We start from the raw sequence: 27990 nt of genomic DNA on the forward strand, positions 1-27990 counted from the left end.
CACTTTGGAAGCCAGTTTGGCAGTTTCTCATAAAATTAAATGCAACTTACCACCTGACCCAGCAATCTCACTTCTAAGTACTTACCCAGGTGAAAGGAAAACATGTTCACACAAAAACTTCACACGAGTGTTTATAGTGGCTTTATTCATAATCACAAAGTGGAAAAAACTCAAACGTCCTTTAACTCGGAAATGGATAAACAATATGACTCATTCAATGAAAACTAACAAGCAATAAAAAAGAAACTATGTAACAGCATAGCTGAATCTCAGATGCATTACGCTAAATGAAAAGAAGCCAAAAATAAAAGGTTACATATTATTTGATTCCATTTATATAAGAGTCTTGCAAAGGAAAGACTTACAGGGATAGAAAACAGACCAGGGCTTTCCAGAGGCTTGCCTTTAGAACCAGAGAGGCCTGGCTGGGCTTGATAACCACTCTGAACCTTGTTGGAGAGTATCAACACCGTCAGAAGAATGTTAGGAATGAATAAAGTAATAATAGCCGTCATACAGTATGAAAATCGTCCTTCACTGCCTCTCTTCCCCGCGCCCCATAATTCTATGATCCAGAAAAAGGCCTAATGAAATTGCACCAGTTGACTGGGCAATGAGAGGACTTGAACACTGGTCAAAGTAAGAGCGGCGCTTCCTTCTGCGCTTCCCAGGATGATTTGGGAAAGTCTCCCCTTCATCTTCCCCACAGTTGAGCGGTTTAGAACTGGGATCACACTCTGCGGAGGAAGGCCGGTCCCAGCCTCGCCCAGGCCGGGGCGGAACCCGCAGCGCAGGGGGTCTGCCCAGCGGCGCTCCCGGGCAGGGCGCAGCGCCCCGGAGCGCGCACCGTGAGTGCGGGAGCCCGCGGCCGGGCCACGGGACGCCGGCCGAGCGCAGTCGCCCGGGGGCCCGCGGGGAGGCGCGCGCGGAGCCGGCTCCCGCGGAGCGGCTGGCGGGCCTGGCGCGCCGCCGCGCGGGCTGTCTCGCTCCGGAGCCCGAGCGAGCGCCGCTGCTCCCGCGTCCCCGAAGGGCAGCGGGCCCCGCCGCCGGCCCCGCCCGATGGCGAGGCTGCGGGATTGCCTGCTCCGCCTGACGGTCACGATCCGGTCCCTGCTCTTCTGGTCCCTGGTCTACTGCTACTGCGGGCTCTGCGCCTCCGTCTACCTGCTCAAACTTTTGTGGAGCATCGGCAAGGGACCCGCGCAGACCTTCCGGAGGGCCGCCCGGGAACACCCTCCCGCGTGTTTGAACGACCCCTCTTTGGGTACCCACTGCTACGTGCGGATCAAGGTGAAGGCCGGCGCGGGCCCGGCGGTATCGGGAGGGAACGTGACGGCCATGAGGGCAGAGAGCGCTGGGCTGCTCCTTCCATGACGCCCAGCGTCCCCTAGTGTTCCTGGGGCTCGCAAGAGCGCGCGGCGGGGACAGGGAAGATGCCAGGGGGAGGCAAGGCAAGGGGGGCGAGGTGTGGCGGGAGAGGGGTCGGGACCGTGTCTGTGTGTGTGTGTGAGAGAGAGACAGAATGAGAATAGGTTATGAGGAGGTTCTCTCATCAGGGTCCTATATATCTATTACTGTCCCCTCCTGCTCCACCGCAACAACCCAGAATAATTCTGCTCTAAGGGAAGGCTGTCTCCTGTCACCCTTTTGCCCTTTAGAGCTCAGATCAGCTGTAGGGAATTGTTCCTGGTCGTGCCCTACTGTCTCATGAGGCTGTCCTTGCCTAAATTTTAGAGATTGGAAGAGTAAATAGAATAAGTCATTGGAAATAGGACTTTATTCAGAGTAGCAGAATGGAACACGCAGAGATGACCTAACCAGCATGAAACAATAAATAAATGGTGTATGTTTGTGAGCAAGAAAGCAGACTTATGAAGTCAGAGACCAAAGGAATGGAATAAAAAGTAAATGTCAACCATGCATTCAGACTGGAACTGTTCATGCTTATCCCAAGCCTCCTGGCAGCCCACGGATATTCCATTTCCTGAGGCTCCAGGTGGTGAAGGGATATGGCCCTTCAGGAGGCACCCTGCAGTCTGACTCACAGGCCTTTCAAAACTAGCCTTTTTTTGAGGGGATATTTATGTCACCGAAGTGCAGGATTCCTATTAGGAGCTAGATGGTCCAACTGCTAGAGTTCAAAAGAGCAAGGGCACATTTTTCTTACCCTTATTCAGCCTGGGGTTGGTATGAGAATGAAATGAATTGATATTTGTAAAACAAACAGACAAACCCAAATAAACAAAAACTTAGAACAGTGCCTAGTATATAGTAAGTGAATTAATTATTTGTTCACTAAGTCCAGTCAAGTGGCCAAGACTCATCACCAATAAAAAGTTATTGAACTTCTAGAAAGGCATTCTGCAGTTGAGGGCAAAGTCAAATTTGTTATCTTAGTCCAACCTGAGGAGGAGAAGCAGGGAAAAAGAGTCATCTGGAATTTCTCATAATGCATTTCCTCTTAATCTGGCTACCTAAAGAGTTTCCCCAGAGACAGAACCAAGGAGTGGAAAGAACATTGTCCTGTAAGGTAGGACAGAATGGGGTTCTGGTCACAGCCCTGCTCCCAACCACCTTTATGACCCATGTTGGACTTTAGTTTCCAAATCTGTAAAAATGATAGGGTTGAATTAAATGACCTTGTAAGATTTTTTTTTTTTCACATCTGGAAACCCTCTTGCTTGGGTTACCTGATAAAAAACTCAGTCTCTGTGCTCATCTTTTGGTTCTTGGTTTCTTTCTTCACTTCTTTCTGAATTTTTGTTTTCCTTTCTTGCTTTTTTTCTCCATTTTCTTCTTTTCAGTTTGCTGTATTCCTGTCTCACTCCCATGCCTTTTATTTTCCTTGGGCAGTCTTGTCTCCCACATGCAGAGAGAAGTCTTGAGCACTCAGAGAATTCTGCTGTTAGAAATACATTGACATGACATGAGGAGCAGGAAGCAAGGGGAGCTGTACATGCAACTCTCGACTTAAAATAATAATGTGGGAAGGAGAGAACTAAAAATAAGGAAAGGAGGTGTGAATTATATAACGATGGCACAGCTCTTGACGGGCAAGCTGAGAAAAGTACATGACTAGGAGGTAAACATGGCAAGAATATAAATTCAGATCAGAATTATTTACATGTCCTGTGGAATTTGAATGAGATGAAATGTGACACATCAGTAAGATGAAAGTCACAAATTGTGACATTGTTTCAGAAGCTTATAACGTATAAATTGACCTTGTAGGTAGAACAAGAAGGGAAGGTACTATAAAGGGAATGTCAACAAAAGTAAATCTAATTTACTCTATTAATAAATCATGGAGCTTTTTTCTTTTTGAAATTTAATAATATTTTATTTCTTGATATTAAAAATAATGCAAGTGAGCTTTTTCTTTAATGAAATGGAAATACTAAATGCACTACTTTTGGCAAAATATCACTAAAATTCCATGCCCTCTATTTTGTACTGCAGGATTCGGGGTTAAGATTTCATTATGTTGCTGCTGGTGAAAGAGGCAAACCACTTATGCTGCTGCTTCACGGATTTCCAGAATTCTGGTAAACTTACCAACCAACTTTTTCTTTTGCAGTAAGGACTTGGCTAATCACAGTGTCATTTTCTTGTTAAGACTTTTAATCGACCTTACTTTATGGTCTCTTACCCAGTTATCCTTCCTGAATGCTCCTGAATCACAGGGATGGTTTTCCCGCTATTCTAAAGAAATGTGCATGATACCAGCCTAATTTCCTTCCCTCCCTCCCTCCTCCCTTCTTTCCTTCTTTCCTTCCTTCCTCTTTCTCTCTTTCTTTCTTTGTGAAAAATTAAAAGAAGTATTGTTTAGTGTTTCAAATTTCTGAACTAGCTACAAAACAGTTTTTATAGCATCTACTGTGGACGATATGCCACATCGGGCAGGGAAAGGAGATTGAAAAGAAACCCAAGGTATAGAGTGCCTAGTATCTGGAAGGTCTGGGAGAAGCCTCAGGTGAGGGGAAAGTGGAGAAAGAAGAGGACTCTTGGAAACTGAGGATGAACTATTTCCTATGCATGTAGCAACAGGCTCATATGAATGCAGGATAAATTAAGGACCTAAATATTTCACATTAGGAAGAAACCTATAACCAAAAATATACAGTTGCTAGTTACCTAGGAGAAAATGTTCTGTTCTCCTTTGAACCTCACAGAGCCAAATAAGTACAGATGAAAACAACATATGATTAAACTTTTAAAAAATGAATATCTTTTTAAAAGATGCTACATATGGTGGTGAAAGACAACCAGGCTTTTGATAACACAAGGCTATGATCTTGAGACAGTCCACGAACTAAATGCAAAGAAATAGATGAAAAATAATCATATCCTCTGAGCTGACTGAAAGGCAGAATATGTTGTATCTTTTGAAAGGTCTGGGATGATGCCCCGTCCCCAAATTTCTCCCATATTATCACTCTTAACACCTGGGAATTTCACCATTACGTATTCTGCACCTCCTTCACAGTTTTAAAGATTTTGTGTTATCCCAAGTCCTGACTTAAAATGCATCTAGCTCTCAAAGAGATCTGACCCTAATACACCTTAGTTAATACGTTATCAGTGAAAGAGACTTCTTTAATAAATACATTGAGAATGCTAGTGCATGGGGAAGTATTAGGTATTGAAGAAAAGAATGGAGTGTGGCAAAACCCCATGTACCTCATCATTTTTCCAGAGCAAAAAGTCTATAGATGTCTTTTTCTGAGATTTTTCTCCTCATGAAGATTTTTCTCCCCCTGTATTCGCCTACATGAATAAACATAAGTCGTTTTCATGTTAAACTTTTATCTGTTCTTCCATCTGGAGACAACTTAATTAGGCGGTAAACAGCCCAGTACAATTCAAGCATATGTATGTAGACTCGTTTAGTGGAGTGCTTGACATGACTGGCTCACAATAAAATCTAAGTGTGAAGCATTAGTCAAATCTGCATAAAGTAACATAGGCGGTGAATTCTGGCTTAATCACTTACTCTGCAGGATCCTGCACAATCATCTGCAATAATCTTGCAGAGTTGTTGTGACGATAAAGAGAGTCAAAATATGCAGAAGGCCTTTCACATAGCCCCAGTGAATACGCAGTAAATGTTCATTTTCTTCATTCCCATGCACTCAGTGGGGAGAGCCCTGTGCCAGCGCTAGCCTCCGCCACGCGTTTATTAATAAAGTCCCTTTCCCTGACTATTAACTAAAGTGCACTGAGATCATACCTCTTTGAGAGCTAGCTGCGTTTTAAATCAGGACTTTGGATAATACAAAATCTTTAAAACTCTAAAGGAGGTGAAAAGTATGCAATAGTGGAATTCTAGTTTGAAGAGTGAGAGTAACGGAGACGTTTGGAGGCCGGCCATTGTCCCAGACCGGTGAAAAACGAATTGTCTGACTGCTGCAACTGGTGCTAGTTAACATTTACAGACCATCTACTGTGTGTCAGGCACTCTTCTCAGTGTTTTACTTACATCTCATGTAAACCTCATAGCTGCCCTTCTGAAATTGGCAGGGTCAGAAAGTAAGGCACACCTCACTTTTGAGCTTCAGAGCTGCCCTCTCCTGCTTGTCCTCAGTATATAGGAATGATAATCATCTGATATCAAGCAGTGCTTTTCACCCTTCAAATTTCACACCTTATGGAAACATTCAAGAGGGTGTTAAAAGTTAGCTAACCATGCAAGAACACCTCACTCTAACATTTTGGATCATCATTCTAAATAAAATTCGTGATCTGTTGCAGCAGGGGGTGGGGGGGTGGGGGGTTGATATTTAACTTTTTAGAAAGAAAAGATTTAAAAGTTATTCTGTCACTCCACCTCATATCAACCCCAGTACTTGTCCATGCTCTTTTCTCTCCTGAAACTTCACTTCTTTACATGTGGAACAGTCTACCAGGAAGATAAACATAAACCTACAACCTCTTCAGCCACCTGGTAATTGTTTCGAAGAAACAGCAAATAACAATGATGCCCTTTTGATAGAGGACAGTTGATGCTCTCTGTCATATTTAAGAATGATACCTTTGTACATTTTCACAGCATTGTCCCTTTATTTACTCTTCATAAGAGCCCTTTGGCAAAATAGAAATGCCTGGTGGTTCTTGTACGTGTCCTCTAATCTCCAGGGGATGGGACAGCCTGGGAGAGGCCCAGCACTGGTCCTTGGACATCAGTCCCATTTGCTCTGGCAAAGTCAAGTCTTGGATGTCTTACTCCAGGAACACCCTTGCCATGACTTAAAAAAAACAACAATGAACCCCTCATAGCTCAGTTACTCAAACAGCATATTGAATTTACTAAGCTTTGCTGGCCCTTAATCTGAAAGCTACCCAGGTGTTTAGGGTAAGTCCAAAAGCAACTACGTGGAGATTGCTGAAAAGCAGAAACCTCTGTTTGACTGTCATACCCTAAACCAAGACCTCAGTGTTGAGCCTTTGTCTTTCCTTCCATTCAAACTGCCACTATTAACTATTAGGAGTCTAGTCAATTCCATTCAGGTGCTCCATTCAGGGAAAGGTCAAATAAATTCAGAGTTTAGGACAAAGCTGTTTTAAGCCACTTCAAGTCTCTCTCTTGCTTTCCTCTCTTTTTTCAAAAGCCCCTTCTCTTGCATTTCTATCTTCTTTAAAAGCCAAAAACAACAAAGCAAGAAACTCTTGTCTGACATTTCAAACCAATTTAAATTTACATTATAAGTATAAATATTATTCCTCTATTAATCAAGTTTTGCCTAAGTACATATGGAATTCTAAGCTTATTTGTAGATCAAGTAGGTCAGGATATTTGATACTGTGAAAACAAAATAATCATAAATTGGCAATGTGTGTAAAAATGATTTTAAACAGAAAAGCACTATTCACATGCAATATATTATCTGCACTTACCATCATTACCTAAGAATAGCTGTTGAGAATTGGTGACATTTAATATTAGATATTACATGGAAACAATAAAAATTCTGGGTCGTCTTTCTTAAATCTAAAGGAAACATCAAACAAGATCTGCATCTCTGAGACTGTTAGCTAAATTATCCCAAAATAAAGTTGTTTGTCAGAAGATGGTTTTTCTCCCACTCTCTCTCCACCTCAATTTGCATCGCTTTTAAAAATATTTGGAGCTGATGCAGGCAGTTTCTTTGAGTTGTCTTCATCACCAGCTGTATGGAATGCATTCGTCATTACTCAAGTGCTGAGGCAAGGGAGGGCTCTTGGTACACACAGCTGAGCACAGAGGCTGATGACTATGGCCTTTTCTCTTTTGTGAAGGGGAAAAGGATATTCTACATCTGAATGTGGCTATCCTGGTAAACCAGAAGCCCTCTTATGTCAAGAGTAATCACTAGGAAGGGGGTTGCTTTTTTAGAAGTGTCTTCTGCTATTACCAAACATACCAGAAAAAAAAAAAAGTGGATGAAAATAGCTAGCTTTGTTTCTTTGTAGTATTTTTAGGAGTTACTGATTTTTTTTTTTTTAAGTAGGCTCCATGCCCAACATGGGGTTTGAACCCGTGACCCTGAGATCAAGCGTTGCACGCTCTACGGACTGAGCCAGCCAGGTGCCCCTGAGTTACTGATTTTATAATATGTTTAACTTCTGTGTTAAGGGGTTCAATTTTGTTTACTATCATATGAATGAAATGCCCATCAGTCTATCTCTGGGGTGATTTCTTTTTCAGCTTAAAGTGTGAATCAAATATGCTTTATTTGTGAATTCTGGGAAGGTTACATTTAAGATCTTTTTGCAATTTATTAAGATAGCAGCTGCCCTATTTCTTAGAAATGTTGAAGATATTGTTTGCCTCCTGTCATGGATGGCAGCAATAGTTGAATTTATTTGCAAGGCAATTTAAATTATTAATAAGAGAATGAAATATGCAGGTATTATGTTTGCATAATCTCTAATGCAATTTTAAATGTTAAAATATTGCAGGATTCTACATGCTACTCAAAGTAGCGTGTAGAAATGTGAGATTTCTACCTTGAAATCTCTCACTAAATGAGTTCTAAATGAAGACATACTTAAGATATTAGAACAATGCACTTTTTCACAGACATTGACTGTAAATTCCCCAACAGGAACTTGGGAACTTCAGTCGTCCTTGCCTCACGGTTTGAACTGGGACCGAGTTTTATTGAGCAGCTGGTCCTTCTAGCACTATCAACACTCAGTCCTTCCACTCGTTTGTTTCACTTATGCAACATATCTTTTTTTTTTTAAGATTTTATTTATTTATTCATGAGAGACAGAGAGAGAGAGGCAGAGGGAGAAGCAGGCTCCCCACTGAGCAGGGAGCCTGATGCGGGACTCGATCCCAGGACCCTGGGACCACAACCTGAGCCGAAGGCAGACGCTTAACCATCTGAGCCACCCAGGCGCCCTGCAACATATCTTTACTGAGCACCTACACAGTCTAAATATTCTACCAGGCAGTTGAGGGAGCTCCCATTCGGGTGGAAGCACCAGACACAACAGATTGTTATAAAGCACATGCCCAGTCACCTGAAGAGTGTATGTACAAGTGCAAGGGTCCCACCCAACCCACCGATAAAGGTGGGGGCCTGTGAGGTCTCCTGGAAGTGGAGATGCTCAGCGTGAGGAGTTCAGTGAATGGGGAAAGGGCAGGGATTATGGGGAGTAGGGAAATGGCTGAGAGGGATGATGTTGCAAAGGACATCAGAAGAACAAAGTCAAAAGCAAAAAGCAATACTGCCGTTGGATCACTACAGGGGGCTTCCCAATGTGGGGGCAATGTGCCACGGACTCAGGACAGACTACCTGGGTTTGAATCCTAGGTCTGCTCTTTGCTAATTCTGTGACCTTTGGCAAGGCAATTACCCTTTTTGTACCCCTGAAGTAGACTCTACTATAATAGTAGATAATAATAATACCTACTTCATAGTTTTGTTTTGCAGATCAACATTACTATATGCGAAACACTTAGAATTGTGCATGGCATGTACTAAGAATGATATAACTGCCAGCTCTTTTTATTACATGGCAAATGACAAAAAGTGTAAAGTAATCACGCTGGAAGTTTGGGCCTTAGTCAAATCTTGGAGTTTTGGTCTGCCACAATGACAAGCTTGAGCTGCATATTATGAGTATAGGTAGACCTTGTTTTATTGTGCTTCATAAATACTGCGTTTTTTGGGCTGGTTTGTTTTGTTTTGTTTTGTTTTTTACAAATTGAAGGTTTGTGGCAACCTTGTGTAGAGCAAGGCTGTTGGAGTCATTTTTCCAACAGCGTTTTCTCATTTTGTGTCTCTGTATTTTGGTAATTTTTGGTAATTTTTGCCATATTTCAAACTCTTTCATTATTATTATTACATTTGTTATGGTGATCTGTGATCAGTGATCTTTGATGTTCCTACTGTAATTGTCTTGGGGTGCCATAAACCACACCTATATGAGATGGTGAATTGAGGATGCATGTTGTATATGTTCTGCCTGCTCCACCAATAACCCTTTCCCCCATCTTGCTCCCTCTCCTTGGCTCTCCCTGTTCCCTGAGACACACAATATTGAAATTAGGCCAATTAATAATCTTATAGTGGCCTCTAAATATTCAAGTGAAATGAGGAGTCCCATATCTCTCACTTTAAATCAAAAGCCAGAAATGATTAAGTTTAGTGAGGAAGGCATGTCAAAAGCTGAGACAGGCTAAAAGCTAGGCCTCTCCCACCAGTTAGCCAACTTGTGAATGCTACGAAAAATTTCATGAAGGAAATTGGAAGTGCTACTCCAGTGAACACACAAATGATAAGAAAGTGAAACAACCTCATTTTTGATATGGAGAAAGTGTCAGTGGTCTGGATGGAAGATCAAACCAGCCACAACATTCCCTAAGCCAAAGCCTAATCCAGAGCCAGGCCCTAACTCTCTTCAATTCTGTGAAGGCTCAGAGAGGTGAGGAAGCTGCAGGACAAAAGTTTGAAGCTAACAGAGGTTGGTTCATGAGGTTTAAGAAAAGAAGTCATCTCCATAACAGAAAAGTGCAAGGTGAAACAGCAAGTGCTAATGGAGGAGCTGCAGCAAGTTATGCAAAGATCTAGCTCAGATCATTCATGAAGGTGGCTACAATAAACAATAAATTTTCAATGTAAATGAAACAGCCTTCTTTTGGAAGAAGACGCTTTCTAGGACTTTCTTAGCTAGGTAGAAGTTAATGCCTGGCCTCAAAGTTTCAAAGGACAGGCTGACAATCTTGTTAGAGGTTAATACAGCCGGTGACTTGAAGATGAAGCCAATGCTCGTTGATTATTCTGAAAATTCTAGAGCCCCCAGAATTATGCTAAATCCATTCTGCCTGTTTTCTATAAATGGAACAATAAAGCCTGGATGACAGCACATCTGTTTACAACATGATTTGCTGAATATTTTAAACCCACTGTTGAGATCTACTGCTCAGAAAAAAAAAAAAAGATTTCTTTCAAAATATGACCACTCATTGACAATGCACCTGGTCACCCAGGAGCCGTGATGGAGCTGGTTTTCATGCCTGCTAACACAGCATCCATCCTGCAGCCCATGGATCAAGGAGTGATTTCTACTCCTTAAGCCTTATTATTGAAGAAATACATTTCATAAGGCTATGGCTGCCATGGTGATGTCTCTGATGGATCTGGGGGCAAAGTAAATTGAAAACCTTCTGGAGAAGATTCACCATTCTAGATGCCATTAAGAACATCCATGATTCAAGGGATGAGGTGACAATATCAACATGAACAGGAGTCTGGAAGAAGTTGATTGCAGCCCTCATGGGTGACTTGGAGGGCTCAGGACTCCAGCGGAGGCAGGAACTGCAGAGGTGGTAGAAACAGTGAGAGGACTAGAAGCAGCAGGGGAGCCTGAACATGTGACTGGACAGCTGCGATCTCATGATTGAAATTTCACAGCTGAGGAGCTGCTTCTCATGCATGAGCAAAGACAGTGGTGTCCTGAGCTGGAATCTACTGCTGGTGAAGATGCTGTGAAGATGGTTGAAATGACAACAGAGGATTTAGAATATGACATACACTTTAGTTGATAAGCAGCACAGGGCTTGAGAGGACTGACTCCAAGTGTGAAAGAAGTTCTGCTGTGGGTAAAATGCTTCAAACAGCATCACACACTACAGAGAAATCATTCATGAAAGGAAGTGTCAACCAATGTGGCAAACTTCACTGTTGTCTTATTTTAAGAAACTGCCACAGCGCCCCCAGCCTCCAGCCCCCACCGCCCTGGTCAGTCAGCAGCCATCAACATGGAGGCAAGACCCTCCAGCAAAAAGATTATAATTCACTGGAAGTTCAGATGATGGTTAGCACTTTTTTTTAGCAATAAAGTATTTTTTTCTTTTTTGGATTTTATTATGTTTTTAATTGTAATACTAGTGTAGTTAACATACAGTGTTATATTAGTTTTAGGTGTACAATATAGTGATTCAACAGTTCTATACAAGCAATACTTTTAAATTAAGATATATACATTGTTTTTTTAGACATAAGACTATTACACACTTAATAGACTATAATGTAAACATAACTTTTATACTTACTTTATCATGATATTTGCTTTATTGTGGTGGTCTGGAACCCCACCTGCAATATGTCTGAGATATGCACGTAATAGGGATTCAAGAAAAGATGTTAAGCAGCGAAATTACATGTCAGAGTTTATGTTTCTGGGACCTCAGTCTGGTTATGTAGAAGATAGTGCTGAAGGGAATGAAATGCATACAGACCAATCGATAGGTTGCTGCATTGATGGAGGCCTGAATTAAGGTAATGATAGTAGGGATGGACAGGAAAAGTGATTAAATAAATATTTAAAAGGTTAAATCTGCAGAACTCTATTGATTAGGCATGAGGTAATCCCTGAAGAGGGAAGAATTAGGCTCCAGTTACAAAGACATAAAAAAATCAGTTGAAAATTTTAAGTAAGGCTAGTGAGAAAATAATATCTTCTGTGTTGACAAATGAGTATCTTTGAGGAAATAAACTGCTTATTTGTTACAACCTAAAGACAAGATTAGTAAGATTGCTATGACCTCACTAAGAAACATACTTTTTATTAACATTTTTAAATCTGTCTTCATTGGTAATGCTTTTGCAGATTTTCACAAATCATAGATATCCTAATAATAGATCAAAGATTCTGAATCCATGCATAATACAAGTATGTGTCTGACACTCTTCCTGATGACCTGTTGATGTAAAGTGCATACTTTGTTTCATTGATCTTATTGCTTTGTGACACTTCACATTGCAGTCTCTCTCACTGTTGGCTTATAATAGCAGATCCCTTGGTACACTTGCCTATTGCACTCCAAAAATCTTTTCAGACAATTTTCTCCTATTTGGCTTGTGTCAGATAATTCTACACTGTTTCCATGAACAGATGTGCATGCAGATCCATTTTTTAAATGCATATTTGGAGTTCCAGAACATAGTGAGTCACTTTGAAAATCTACATCTTTTTATTTTCTTCTTTGTTATCCAAAATGGTTTTGCTTGTTTGAAGAAGAAAATCTCATGGATCGGGGTGCCTAACTGGCTCAGTCAGTAGAGCATGAGACTTTTGATCTCGGGGTTGTAAATTTGAGCCCCACATTGGGTGCAGAGATTAAAAAAGAAAAAAAAAAGAAAAAATCTCATGGATCTTGGTATTTCATTTAATTCTGCAGTTCCATGATCAAGCACAGGGGAACACCTGGCCCTGCAGAGGCCCCCAGGACTTGGCTGTAGCATATTGGCCATTCTTTTTTTTAAGATTTTATTTATTTGAGAGAGAGAGAGAGCACAAGCGGGAGTGGGGGGTGGGCAGAGGGAGAGGGAGAAGCGGATTCTCCGCTGAGTGGGGAGCCCGACGCCAGGCTTGATCCCAGGCCCCTGAGATCATGACATGAGCCGAAGTCAGAAAGCGAACCCACCAGCCACCCAGGCGCCCCAGCACTGGCCATTCTAATTGGTCATGCCAGTGCCATTTTGGCTGTTAAGTGTGTGGGGTTTTTTTGTTTTTGTTTTTTTAAAGATTTATTTATTTGAGAGAGATTGAGCACAAGCCAGAGGGGCCTAGGGAGAAGGAGAGAGAGAGAATCTCAAGCAGACTTTGTGCTGAACGCAAGCCCAGTGCAGGGCAAGATCGCACAACCCTGAGATCATGACCTGAACTGAAACCAAGAGTTGGTTGCTTAACTGATTGTGCCCCCCAGGTGCCCCTTAAATGTTTTTAATATCACACTTGCTAGTACTCATTCAGGATCTTCTCCTTAGAAGCATTTGTAAGTACAGATTCCCTGATAGCTGTAAGCATTATTTCAGAAAACCTAGAAAATTGATTTCTTAAGTACATATGGAAGTATATTGGTTTTAGTATCAGATATTTTGTAGTTTCTATAAATACTGGCCCTCTGTTACACCCCTCTGGAGCTGGTAAAAAAAAGTAACAATAAATTTTTATGAAGAACTTCAGTGTTCCCTTCCGAAACACATCCCTTCCTCTGGCTCACAGATGGCTATATAACCTTTCTCAAAATAGACAGTTTCTTACAGTTGTCCACTTAGAAAAGCTGTAATGTTACTCTCTGGATTTGCTACTGTGGTATTTTTAATGTTTCTTATTTCCTGCAGGTATTCTTGGCGTCACCAACTAAGGGAATTTAAAAGTGAATATCGAGTTGTAGCGCTTGATCTGAGAGGCTATGGAGAAACGGATGCTCCCATTCATCGAGAGAATTATAAATTGGACTGTCTAATTACAGATATAAAGGATATTTTAGACTCTTTAGGTAGGTCAGTTTAAAAAAAATAGTATAGTCCCTTTTAAGAGACTAATATTCCAAAGATTGTGAATTGGTAACCTCATTTCTTGGGAGGAGGCATTTTCCATTTATCTGAGCTGTTGTCTGGATCCTGTCCCCATGGTTTTGGGTGTACAGGCGAAAATATTTATAGAGGAAATTGAAAATAATACATGTGGAATGACGATTCAGTCCACCAGCCAAGAATGACCTTGAAAATTTGTTGTTGTTGTTTATTTTATTATGTTATGTAAATCACCATACATCATTAGTTTTTGATGTAGTGTTCCATGATTCATTGTTTATGTATAACACCCATGCAGAACGTGCCCTCTTTAATACCCATCACCAGGCTAACCCATCCCCTCACCCTCCTCCCCTCTAGAACCCTCAGTTTGTTTCTCAGAGTCCATAGTCTCTCATGGTTCGTCTCCACCACCGATTTTGAAAATTTGTTTTTAAAAGTATTTCTAATGTATGCAATTTATTATTTTCAGAACTAATTATTGGAAATTTGATTCTTGTACTTAGAAAATTTATTTCTTCAGAAGCCACATCTAAATAATCATTTAGATGCAGAAGCACTTACACTATCTTTCTTCTTTTTTTTTTTTTTAAGATTTTTATTTATTTATTTGAGAGAGAGAGCACAAGCAGGAGGAGGAGCAGAGGGAGAAGCAGACTCCCCACTGAGCAGGGAGCCCAGTGTGGGACTCGATCCCAGAACCCTGAGATCATGACCTGAGCCAAAGGCAGATGCTTAACCACCTAGGCCAGCCAGGTGCCCCTGCACTATCTTTCTTATATTGATCAGCTAGTGCTACAATATTATTGTGTAACAAACATGCCAAACTCAGTGGCATATAGTCATAGGCATTTATTCAATGCTCATGGGTGTGCAGGTCAAGTGTAGGCTGGACCACTGGGTCTTTGCCTCAGGTTACAGGTCCTGCTGGGACTGGCTTCTCCCTCTGAGTTGGGCTGGAACCCAAGTTAAAGGGGAGTAGCTACCTAGTGGTAGCTTTTCCTCTTCTCCTGGCAATGGCAGAAATGGCAAGAGGGTGAGCCCAGATGCAGAAGCATATTCCACGTTTCTGCTTGCAGCACATTGGTCAAAGCAAGTCATATGGCTGAGTCCAAAGTCAAGTCAGACTCCCACCATATGACCAAAGCAAATCACATGACTAAGTTTAATATCAAAGGGGTAGCAACGTATACTCCTTTTATGGCAGTGGGGAGAGGGGAGGAGTAAATACTTTTAACAATAATTGAATCCACTACATCTTTTTTGACTAAAACCCAGCTGCTACCATGGTATGTTAATGGAGCTAATATTATTTTAAAAACCATGAAATCAAACTAAAAGCCTTTTCTACAATAATCTAAAGAGAACATGGATCTAGCCAAAATTCCAAGAGGAGAAAAAAATGGATGAGGTCTGGGGGTATCAATGCAGTGTTGTCATTTAGTCTGATTACAATAAAATAGACTCAAAGACGTTGATTTCCGATAGCCATATTTCATTCCTCTTCTGTGGTAATTCAGTCAGACTTGGCCTAAATTTGTCTTCATGCAATATTCTAGGCAAATCGATAATATAATCTTGCTTATGACCTAATTATGTGTAATCTTTACCATGGTTTCCCAAACTCAGGTTCGTGGGACTAGAGCTGAGCTAGCTATTTCAGGTTTTTAAAAAAATACAGATTCCTGGGAGAGATTCTGAATCTGTAGGTCTAGAATGGAGGTTGGACATCTAAATTTTCTAAAAAGCTATTTAGGTGATTCAGACATACAGGTTTTGGAAACACCAAACTCAGTATCTGCATAAAGTGCATAATTAGAATCAGATTATGGGAAGATTAGTTTCAGAAGTATACTCATTTTATGTAAGGTAATGATGCATCCACCTTCAATGACATCAACATTTTTTTTTTCTCCATTACAGGGTATAGCAAATGTGTTCTTATTGGCCATGACTGGGGGGGAATGATTGCTTGGCTAATTGCCATCTGTTATCCCGAAATGGTGATGAAGCTTATCGTTATTAACTTCCCTCACCCAAATGTATTTACAGGTGAGTTTAAATTTTAATTAAAACATCTTTGCTAATGTAACAATTCACCATTGTCACTGACACTTTGGATTAAAAACAGCAAAATTTGAATAACATAGTATTTTTTAAATTAAATGACTAAAATATGATATTAGCATATAACAATGTCAGATATGTTGACTTTAAATATTCCACAAGAGTCTGAGAAATCATAGCTTCATATTTGCTTGCATAATTCTATTTTTTTTTTTAGAGAATATTTTACTGCTAACTTGGAGAGGGATAAAGGGGAAAAAATGCAGTAACATTACTTTGACAGTAATGAATCTTGACAACCTAGAAATAAATTCTCCTCTTGCCTGACTGCTTGGGCTATCAGGAATGACAGCATTCTTTAAAGCCACAGTTCTCAAATTTTGAGTTTCAGGACTCCTTTATACTCTTAAAAATTACTAAAGACCCATTGAGCTTTTGATAATATAGGACATATATAAAAATATTTACTGTATTAGAAATTTAAAATGAGAAAAATTTAAAATTATATATTAATTCATTAAAAAATAAATCTAGTACCTGTTAACACGATTAACATCTTAATGAAAACTAGCTACATCTTCCCAAACAAAATTTTAGTGAGAAGAATGTCATTGTTTTACATTTTTGCAAACCTCTTTAATTTTTGGCTTAATAGAAGACAGCTGGATTCTCAGATCTGCTTCTGCATTCAATCTGTTACAATGTTGTTTGAATTGAAGTGTATAAAGAAATCTGGCCTCACACAGATTTGTAATTGGAAAAGGGAAGAGTATTTTTTTTTTAATTTTATTTATTTGAGAGAGAGAATGAGATAGAGAGAGCATGAGAGGGTCAGAGGGAGAAGCAGACTCCCTGCTGAGCAGGGAGCCCAATGTGGGATTCGATCCCAGGACTCCAGGATCATGACCTGAGCCGAAGGCAGTTGCTTAACCAACTGAGCCACCCAGGCGCCCCGGGAAGAGTATTTCAATAGCCTTTTCAGATAACTGTGGATTTTCTTCTTTAATACTACACCAAACTAAAAAATTGGTGGTTTCTTAAAGGTTAGTAACAATGTAGAATCTGATGTCATATTAATGAACTTTTTGTACTCTGTTACATTAAAATCCATTAGTCTCTCTAGCACTTTGAATGGATTTTTTACCCGTGCATGATTTTGCATCATCATGCATTGGAAGATATTGGTCCTTTGAGTTATTCAGATCTTCCATACTTTGACACATTTTATTATATTATATCAAAGAATCACATTAACTAATACTGCCCCAATTTCATCAAAAAGTTGTTGAGTATTGCAAAGCTGTCATGCTCACAGTAGCAAATACACATCTCCAAATTTCTAATTTTCATTTGAAAGCTTGAATTTCGTTGTTGGCAACAAATACTGTTGTTTTCCCCCAAGTGACAGGCTCACTTTGTTCATTTTCAAGAGACTATCTGTCAAATACTCAAGTCTGACTGGTGATAATTTGTTAGTCATCCTTTCAAGTAAAAAATGGTATTCCATAAGAAATGCAGCTAACTCAACTAATCAACTCAAAGAATTGCAGAAGTGCTGTTCCTTCAGACAACCATTGTACTTGGGTGTTCAACAGAACTGCTTTGTGTGTACTTTCTGTTTCATCTCAGTGTTCACAGGACATGTACACAAAGGTTGAAATTTAATAAAATTAATAATTTTCGCTATTTTATCTAGGGCATTCCTAAGTGAAACTGGCACTTAATCTTATGTATCTATGTATTTGTTTGCTGCAAGTGTGTGGTGGTGAAGCATATAATGACTGCTGGTATTGTTTAGCGTCACTGCCTTGATTTGTGCTCAGGCAGCAATGGCTTTATCTACTATTGCTTTTGTACCATGAGCACAAAGGTCAACAAATGAGAAAAGCTAGTAATGTCTTAGTATTGTAATGAAATAGTTTTGACTGTCTGGATTGTTTAAAAAGGTCTTAGGGATCCCCAGGGTCCACGTGGGCTATAGTTTGAGAACCCCTACTAGAATAAAGGGAACTCTTAAAATCCTCAGTGTTTAAAGACCAGTGAACCATGACTAGGCACATTTTTATTTGGTTTTGGCAAAAACTATCATCGTGTCCTCTTTAACTACCCTTGTCAAGTTTTCTGAGTTTCAGGTACTGCTATGACTCACAGCAGCCCTCTAGGGAACAAAAAATTCTATGTTGGGAATACGACTACATAAAAGGGAGAAAGGGAACATGACTACATAAATATCATACATTATAAGTGTAAGAGTTGAATTTTATTTTATTTTTTATTTTTTAAAAGATTTTATTTATTTATTTATTTATTTATTTATTTATTTATTTATTTATTTATTTGAGAGAGAGCGAGAGAGCACAAGCAGGGAGAGTGGCAGAGGGAGGAGAAACAGGCTCCCCGCTGAGCAGGGAGCCCAATGTGCTGCAGACTCGATCCCAGGACCCTGGGCTCATGACCTGCGCCGAAGGCAGATGCTTAACCAACTGAGCCACCCAGGTGCCCCAAGAGTTGAATTTTAGAGATATATCCAATTGTCCTATTTCTATTGACGTGATAGCATGAATGCTTAGGATTCAAATATCAAACTGAAATTCACTATATTTTTCTCAGTTGCATTAAGTAGGAAAAGTTGTGCTACATGCTTGTTCCATTGATTGGGACCCTTGAGTAAATGTTATTTTTGTGATGTTGCTAAAAGGAAAAAATTGTAGTTGGTCATTTCAGCAAGAAGATTCTTGAAATATTTTTAGAATTGTTTTATCCAGACTAGGTTCAACCCTAGTCAGGTTAATATAAGGTCTTCAAGTAATACGCCTGTATTTAACCCTTAATTATATTAATATCTCTTAATGTGGGGCTGAATAAATTTTGTTCAATGATGACTTTAAAGAAAGTATAGCATAACTTACCTGAGAATTATAGTTCTAAAAATTCCAACTATGTTAACACTAACCATGTTAGTTACAAAATTAGAAATAAGAAAAAAAGTGACTTCTATAGCAAAGAAAATAAAAATATAGTGCACAAGAAACAACAAGTATGTTCACTTAATATGTGTGATTACACTACTCTCTAGTTTAAAGCTTCAGTGTCTTTCCAAAGTCCTTAAAAATCCATCTCCTCTGGCCCTCCCTGACCAGGCTTCTGCTTTGCTCTCTGACTCATCTCATGCCACCTCTCACACGTCATTCACTATACAACAGTCACACTGACGTTCTTTCTGCTTCTTAAATGTGCCAAGCCCAGGACCTACTTTCTGTTCCTGGATTTTCTTCCTAGATCTTTGCATAGCCAACTCCCTCTTACCATTCAGGACTCAGTCCACATATCACATCCCCAGAGAAGCCTATTTTGATCACCTCTGCTAAATAATAGTCCCTCCATATCACCCAATCATCACTCTCAATCAGATTACCCTGTTTTAATTTTCTTTATGGTATTGTTGCTATCTAAAATGATCTTTTAAAGTATCAATTACTTATTGTCTAAGTTCCTTATTAATGGGAACCTCTTCTGTCTTGTTGACTGCTAACTCCCCTCACACACAGTAGATATTCAAATATTCCTTGAATGAATGAATTTTTTAGATACATGAATGAACTTATAGGAAACACTTTAGTTTCTGTTGAGGTCAAGTGAATAAGGTATTCAAATCTGCCTGAAAAGAAAGTCTTTTAAACAACAGAAAATTACCTCTCCATAAATCCCTAGGAAAAGTGTGAGGTCACTGATAATAACCTTGGAGAAAAGGCTGTGTTGTTTGTGTTCCCTGTTCCTTTCTCAGTCAAGACTTCATAAAATGAAACTTTTTTATTTAAAGTGCTACAAATTTTCTAAATATTTGAAATATCCATAATAAAATATAAGAACATAGAAATTGTTCCAAAGAGAAATATACAGAAGACTTACTTGTGGATTCTTTTTTCATCTCAAGGGTGAAATTGCCTTAAAATGAAGTTCTTTCAATAGTAAGTAATTTATACCCCTTGGATAAGGTCTAACATGGCATTTTAATTTCAGAATATATTTTACGACACCCTGCCCAGCTGTTCAAATCCAGCCATTATTACTTCTTCCAAATACCATGGTTCCCAGAATTCATGTTCTCAATAAATGATTTCAAGGTAAGTCAAATATGGTGATGGGTGTTAACTAGATTTATTTGGTGATCATTTTGCAATGTATACAAATATTGTATCATTATGTTGTATACCTGAAACTAATATACTGTTATATGTCTATTATACCCCAAGAATAAAATTGAAAAACTGGAGCCCAAGAAGACGACAAAATTAGGAAGTTAAAAATAAAAGATAGGGGCACCTGGGTGGCTCAGTCATTAAGCGTCTGCCTTCGGCTCAGGTCATGATCCCAGGGTCCTGGGATCGAGCCCCGCATCGGGCTCCCTGCTCAGCGGGAAGTCTGCTTCTCCCTCTCCCACTCCCCCTGCTTGTGTTCCCTCTCTCGCTGTGTCTCTCTCTGTCAAATAAATAAAATCTCAAAACAAATAAATAAATAAAAGGTAGACAGATGCACTAAAAAAAGAAAGAAAGAAAATAAAAAAAGAAAGAACTGGTCCTGCTTATGTTATCTGATTTGTTTAAAATAATCATTTATTGATTATTGTGATGTGATGCCCACTGCATTTCCTCCTAAGTAAGAAAAAAAAGGTTAAATCAAGCAAATAATGTATTAATATTAATGAAAAACATTAAAGTGCATCCTTCAGAAAGAAAAATAGGCAAATGCTAAAATTTAATAACTTCTAAGACCTCATCTATAGGCTTACTTATTTTTACACTCTCTGTATGATTTAAGTGCCTGGTTATTGTTCAATTTTTTTGTGAGAGTCTGTGCCCCTGTAGGCATACCTCTTTTCAGAGAACATTCCATGGGGAGACAAGGGAATATGAATGCCAGGTGAGAGAGTTTGACATAACAGAAGTGGAGGCCTTTGGGTGTAAACAAAACCCTGAAACAAAGTAAGTGTGCGGGAATTGGTGTACCATATACACGGACAACCAGCAATCATGTGTTGTCTCTGTTTCTTGGAAGTTTTTCGAATGCTTCTTGTATATCTAACGTGGTGTTAGATATTTAGGGAAGCTTTAAAAAAGAATATTATTTTACTTGGAAATACTTCTGTATATATCTCTGACAGATAAGGACATTTTCTTAACAAATATCTCCAATACCATTATCAAACCTAACAATGAATACTTCCTACTATCATTTAATATTCAAATTTCCATTCCATTGAATTTCCATTCAAATTTCCTTAACACTTTATTTGTTTGAATCAGGAACCAAACAAGGTCCATACATTGTATTTGATTGTTACGGTTTTTTCAGGCTATAACAGTTCCTTCTTCTTTTTTTTTTAACACCATTTTTTTATTGAAGAAATTTCAAATTTGTTCATTTGTCCTGAGGAATGATCCACATCTTGGATTTGGCTAACTACTTCATCATGGTGTTATTTAACTTGTTCTGCTAACCCTTATTTCTCCTACTTCATGGTTGCTACTAATCTAGAGGCTTGGTTAGGTTGATTTTTAATTTGACAAGAATACGGGCAGGTGGGGCTGTGTATTTCCTAATGCATCACATCAGGGAAGCACCTAAGGTCTAGTTCTCGCAGTTTTACTAACACTAACACTGACCAGTGGGCTCACGAGTTGTCAGCCTATCTAAATTTCCTAACAACCTTTCACCAGATAATTTTAGCATACCTTGATCATCACTGCCTAGGTCCATTGTTTCATTAGGATTTGCAAAATGGTGATTTCCTAATTCTATCATTTTTTTCTGCTTTTATTAACTGGAATTCTTCCTTTTATTAACTAGAATTGTCCACTTCTACTGTTTGGCTATTCTGAAATACAGTTCACACAAGAATGGCAGGATAAATGCTTCGTTCTTTACCTTTATAAACAATTTCCAAAGTAATGACTTGGTGCCCTAGAAATCTCCAATGATAACCAATGAAGTTTTTTTTCCATATTATTATGAGCTCATGAATTTTAAAAATATATTTGACATGTATCAATCAATTACAGTCGTTCTTTTTGATGCTCAGATTGTCTCACATTAGGCAAGTGGAAACTTCTTCAGGTTGGCTCCTGTGTCTTTTTGACATAAATCTTCAGTCAATAATAGCTTGCTTCCTTAATGTCCTAGGTTCATTTTTTATTTCCTGCTGTAGATCTGGAGTCAGTCATTTATTGAAGGAACTCAGGCTCCTATTAGTAGGAAATTGTACTTAGAAACCACAGTCTGGGTGTCAAGGTGATCATTGTTACTGGGTTTTTATTGCTTCTAGATCTTTCCATTGGATAGATATTGTCCATACATATTTTTAGAGTAAAAAAAATCATGAGTTCTTATTCATATTTCCAAAGCAAAATTAAGACTACAAAGTTTTGCTTAACTTTTATATTTTATAAAAAACATTTATGTGGTTCTAGTCAAAATTCTAATACAAGGTACAGAGAGGTCTCACTTAGGTCTCTGTTTCCTGTTTCTGTGTCTCTATCCCCCTCTCCATAGGGAAACCATTTTGGTTAGTTTTTGTTTCATTTTTTTATTGTTTCTTTTTTAAAAATATAAGCATATGTGAATGTATTTGTCTACTCCTCCTTACACAAAAGATAACATACTATAAACACTATTTTCCACCCTTTCTTTTTTTCCCCCACTTAAAAATATGTCCTGGGGATCAGCTACTCCATAGTATGTAATCATCTCCATCTTCTTTTTTTTTTTAAGATTTTATTTATTTATTTGACAGAGAGAGACACAGTGAGAGAGGGAATACAAGCAGGGGGAGTGGGAGAGGGAGAAGCAGGCTTCCCATGGAGCAGGGAGCCCAGATGTGGGGCTTGATCCCAGGACCCTGGGATCATGACCTGAGCCAAAGGCAGATGCTTAATGACTGAGCCACCCAGGTGTCCCTCATCTCCATCTTCTCTTGGAGTATGCAGAACACATAATACACCATCATGTGGCTATACCATAGTTTATTCAACCAACCCCCAACTGATGGACATTTTTTGTTTCCAGTCTTTTGCTATTACAAATAATGTTTCAATTAATCACCTCCTGTATAAATCATTTCATAGTTTTGCAGGTGTGTTTTGGGGTTGAGGGATCTTCATTTTATTTTTTAAAGATCGATTTATTTATTTTGGAGAGAGAGAGAGGGTGAGCAGGGGGAGGGGCAGAGGGGGAGGGAGAAAAATCCTTAAGCAGACTCCCCACTGAGCATGGAGCCAGACATGGGGCTCATCCCAGGACCCTGAGATCATGACCTGAGCTGAAATCAAGAGACTGACGCTTTACCGACTGAGCCACCCAGGTGCCCCGAGGGATTTGCATTTTAAAGAAGAATCCCAATCATTCTAATGCAGGTGATTTAGATCTACACTTTGAGAAATGCTGGTATAGAGCAGTGTTTTTCAAATTGTGGGAGGGGGCCCATTAGTGAGTCATGAGATCAGTTTCGTGGCTTGCAATTTGAATTTTTAAAAATAAAGTAGAACAGAAGTGAAATGAAAATATCACTACATACTATAATAAGAGTAAGGGATATTTCTTTAAACATTTGTTTCAGAAACGTTGTAGGAGTATGAACTGGATCATGATAAAAAATGTGTTACTCTGGATTGTGGTCAAAAAAAGTTCAAACAATTGTGGGGGGAGGAGAGTAGATTGGTTGTTAGTAAACAGATCAACTACTGTTAGAATATTAGGGAAGACTTTAGGGTGGTGATAGTATCTGAGCTTAGCCTTGTAGAATGTGAATAGGCACCAAGAAAGACAGGTGGCTTTTCCTAAGGGTGAAGTGTACATGGGGGATTTGAAGGGAAGAATATCAAACATCAATCCAGGAAAGCAAAAATGTGTCTAATGTGTCTGTAAACAATGAGGTCTTCTACCTGGCTAGAGCAGAAAGGGGGAGTTGTTACTGACACTGACCATTATTCCCCTTCAAAAGCCAAAAGTTTAGTTTATGGTTAGGTAACTAACAAGTTTTAATTATTTTCTTTTCACTTAAATTAGGCTTTGAAACATCTGTTTACCAGTCAAAGCACTGGCATTGGAAGAAAAGGATGTCGATTAACAACAGAAGATCTTGAAGCTTATATTTATGTCTTCTCTCAGCCTGGAGCATTAAGTGGCCCAATTAACCATTACCGAAATATTTTCAGGTCAGTATAATTTCTTTTTAGTTAAATAAAATATTCATTCCCTGAAGAGCCAATATTTTATTTTTTTCCAAGTTTTATTTAAATTCCAGCTAATTAACATACAGTGCAATATTAGTTTCAGGTATAGAATTTAGTGATTTATCACTTACATGCAACACCCGGTGCTCATCACAAGTGCCCTCCTTAATACCCATCACCTGTTTAACCCATTCCCCCACCACCTCCCCTCCAGTAATCCTCAGTTTGTTCTCTATACTTAAGAGTCTGTTTCTTGGTTTACCTTTCTTTCTGCCCCCACCACGTTCATTTGTTTTGTTTCTTAAATCCCACATATGAGTGAAATCATACGGTTTTTGTCTTTCTCTGACTGACTTATTTCACTTAGCATAATACTCTCTAGCTCCATCCATGTAATTGCAAATGGCAAGATTTCATTATTTTTTATGGCTGAGTAATATTCCAGTGTGTGTGTGTGTGTGTGTGTGTGTGTATACATATGTATGTATATGTATACCATATATTCTTTATCCATTCATGAGCCAGTGGACATTTGGGCTCTTTCCATAATTTGGAAATTGACAACAGGAAACAACAGGTGTTGTAAGGATGCAGAGAAAGGGGAACCCTCTTATACTGTTGGTGGGAATGCAAACTGGTGCAGCCACTTTGGAAAACAGTATGGAGATTCCTCAGAAAGCTAAAAATAGAGCTACCCTATGATCCAGCAATTACACCACTAGGTATTTACCCCAAAGGATACAAAAGTACGAATTCAAAGACATACATGCACCCTAATGTTTATAGCAGCATTCTCAACAATAACTAATATTTTATTTTAAGATTAAGTTCACTGTTTATCCAAAGACTCAAATAAAGTGTTCTGATTTTGTAAGTTGCCTAATCTTTTCTTAAGGAAACTTTAAATATGGAAGAGTAGAGAGAATAGTATAATGGATCTCCCATGTAGTTGTCACTTATTTTATCCATAACTCTATCCACTTCTTTACCTTTGTATTATAGTGAATAGATGTATATTTGTAATCATATTTTAAATGATAATTATTCACTCAAGAAGTATTTATTAAGCACTTTCTATGTTCTAGTCTATGCCAGCACTCAAGATATAGTAATAAGCAAAACTAGACAAAGGTCCCTGATCTCACTAGCCAAGTGGGGAAAACGGACATCAAGCATATAACCACAGCAATGAATATATGGTTATAAATAAAGACATTGAGAGAAAGGGATGAGAACTGAACAAATAATGTTTGAATAGAGAAATGAATAATGAGTTACATATTGACTAGATAAAGTTGGGGATAGAGGGATTGGCATTCCAGAAAAAGGAAACAGCATGTACCAAAGCTGTGTGGGAAGATAGAGAATTGTGGTTTTAAGTAATACACTGAAGGCTAGTATGGCTAGCACACAGAAAAAGACAATGAAATGAGAATGGGTCCAAGAGTAAGCAGTGGCTGGTCATGCAGAGCCACATAGACCATATTAAGTACTTAAGAGCTATGAATGTGAAGCTAGTAAATGAGTGTTTCAAGCAGAAAAGAGAAAAAATCCAATCTGTATTTGGATAAATTCATTCAATGTAAGGAAATTACAGTGGTCCAGGCTAAAGATCATGGTAGCCTGAAATAGTCTGAAGGCAGTGGAAATGGGGAGAATGGGTAGATTTAAGAGATATTTAAGAGGAAAAGTGACAGGGGTTAGTGATGTGTTGGGGGCGGGGGGGGCGGGAAGAGGGATGTCAAGGATGGCTCCTGAATTCCTGGCTTGAACAGCTATATGGATAGTCATGCCATTCACTGAGATAGAAAACACTAGAAGAGAACTGGTTTTGAGGGGAAAGTCATAAACTTTATTGATCTTAAACTAGTTGAGTTTGAGGTGGTACCTTAAATATTCAAATAGGTAGATAGATACAAGGGTTTAGAATTCAAAGGAGAGAATCTGTGATGAAGATATGTAAAACCTTGGTGTCACTGACAGAGACAAATGAGGCTTTTGTTCAGAAGATATTGTCTAGGGAGAAAGTATAGAATGAAAGACAAGATATGGAGATTTGTCTGTTTGGGTTTGGACTCTAGATAGGAGAAAAAAATTTCTCTTAATAATTAGCAACCCACAGCCTGCCTTGAAAAGGGTTTAGAGACTTGAATTTATGCTACCTCCATAGCACTAGAACTATCAGTGAAAACATTATATTTCAATATCATCCTAGGCTGGTACACTTTCCTGGCAGAAACAAAGACAGAATTTCTCTGGAGCATACATTTCAACTCAGACTTACAATATTCCCACAGATAAAGTCCTCTGAAGATGAGTTCATAATCCAAATTATGAAAAATATGAAGCTACCATTAATGAGTGAGAAAACAACTGCAGCAGAACTCTTAACACATTTCAAATACTAGAACTAACAGATTATAAAGTGTGTTTAAATCATTAAATATATGAAAGAAAAAACTATGAGAAAGAATAAGAAAATATCAAGACAGGCTGGAAAGAGCTGAAAAAGAACAAAAGAACTTCTTGAAAAGAAAAATATTGTTATTGAAATTTAAAATTCCATAAATGAGTTAAATAGCAGATCAGACAAGCTAAAGAGAATTATGAATTGGAAGACAGCTCTGAAAAAATTACCTAGAATCTTGCTTAAAGAATTGAAAATATAAAAGACAGGTTATATTTGACTTAGAGGATGAAATTAGAAATTATATAGATAGATGATAGAATTAGATAGAGACACACACACACACATATACATGCCAAGAATTTTTTTCTGGTAAAATAAATTAGAAATAGAATGTATTATTTTCAAACCAGTAGAGCATGACAAGAAAACTAGCAACTCAAAAGAAGGCAGGAAAGGAGAAAAAGGAAGCAAAGTAAATGGAATGTACAAAATAAGATGTCAAAAGCAATTTAAATATGTCAGTAAGCACAATAAATATGAATGTATTATACTTGCCTGTTAAAAAACTAAATATCAGGGGTGCCTGGGTGGCTCAGTTGTTAAGCGTCTGCCTTCAGCTCAGGTCATGATCCCAGGGTCCTGGGATTGAGCCCCACATTGGGCTCCTTACTCAGCGGGGAGCCTGCTTCTCCCTCTGCTACTCTCCCTGCTTGTGTGCGCTCTCCCTCTCTCTCTCTGTCAAATAAATAAATAGTTTAAAAAAACAAAAAACAAAAAAACTAAATATCAGATTGGATTAAGTCACAATTAAAGCATAAGGACACAAAAGGGTTGAAAGTAGGAGGATGGAAAAAAGTTATAGTGGGTGTATTTTATTTTATTTAAAGATTTTATTTTTAGGTAATCTCTACACCCAACAAGGGGCTTGAACTTAAACCCTGAGATCAAGAGTTGCATGCTTCACCAACTGAGCCAGCCAGGCGCCCCTATAGTGGGTGTTATTTTAAATAAAACAAAATCTCTCAAACTCTTTGAATAGGGAATCCAAGGGGAGTTATGAGATTATATGAATTGAGGGGAGAAGAAGCAAACCCATACCTTCTTTTTTGACTAACAACAACAAAATTTACAAAGATAAATGTAAAAATTTTTGGCAAAACAGAGATGTTAATTTAAAAAGTATTTGTAGGTACCCATTTATTAAGCAAGGCAATGATTAGAAAGGCAGACTGACATTGCAGAGGCTACAGGTTTATCTCGTAGGATATAGCAGCAACATTGTCTCAAGTCCATGTTTTGTCATTTGTTTGTTTTTACAAATAATATTTGTAAGGAGAGTTCTAAGAGAAAATAGAATGACATTTTCATACAAGTCTAAATTTTTAACAAGAGATAAAAATAATAGTTTTTAAATGTTCTTGATTTATCCCTTTATCAAAGTTAGCTTTGTGATACAAAGCAAGTAGCTATA

General features: G+C 38.7%; 1 protein-coding gene across 1 annotated transcript in view; it reads left to right on the top strand.

The window, feature by feature from the left end:
• The first annotated feature begins 936 nt into the window (after positions 1 to 936).
• EPHX4 (epoxide hydrolase 4) overlaps positions 937 to 27990 on the top strand; it is a 42952-nt gene continuing 15898 nt past the window's right edge. The window contains exons 1-6 of the mRNA XM_006728843.2: positions 937 to 1290; positions 3460 to 3545; positions 13620 to 13777; positions 15738 to 15866; positions 19902 to 20005; positions 23943 to 24091. Of these exons, the coding sequence (XP_006728906.1) occupies positions 1060 to 1290; positions 3460 to 3545; positions 13620 to 13777; positions 15738 to 15866; positions 19902 to 20005; positions 23943 to 24091 (857 nt within the window). The 5' untranslated portion in view covers positions 937 to 1059. The remainder of the gene's footprint in view (positions 1291 to 3459; positions 3546 to 13619; positions 13778 to 15737; positions 15867 to 19901; positions 20006 to 23942; positions 24092 to 27990) is intronic.

Source organism: Leptonychotes weddellii, chromosome 4 (assembly GCF_054177405.1).
Source record: "Leptonychotes weddellii isolate Sample4059 chromosome 4, ASM5417740v2, whole genome shotgun sequence".
NCBI classification, from domain to species: domain Eukaryota; kingdom Metazoa; phylum Chordata; class Mammalia; order Carnivora; family Phocidae; genus Leptonychotes; species Leptonychotes weddellii.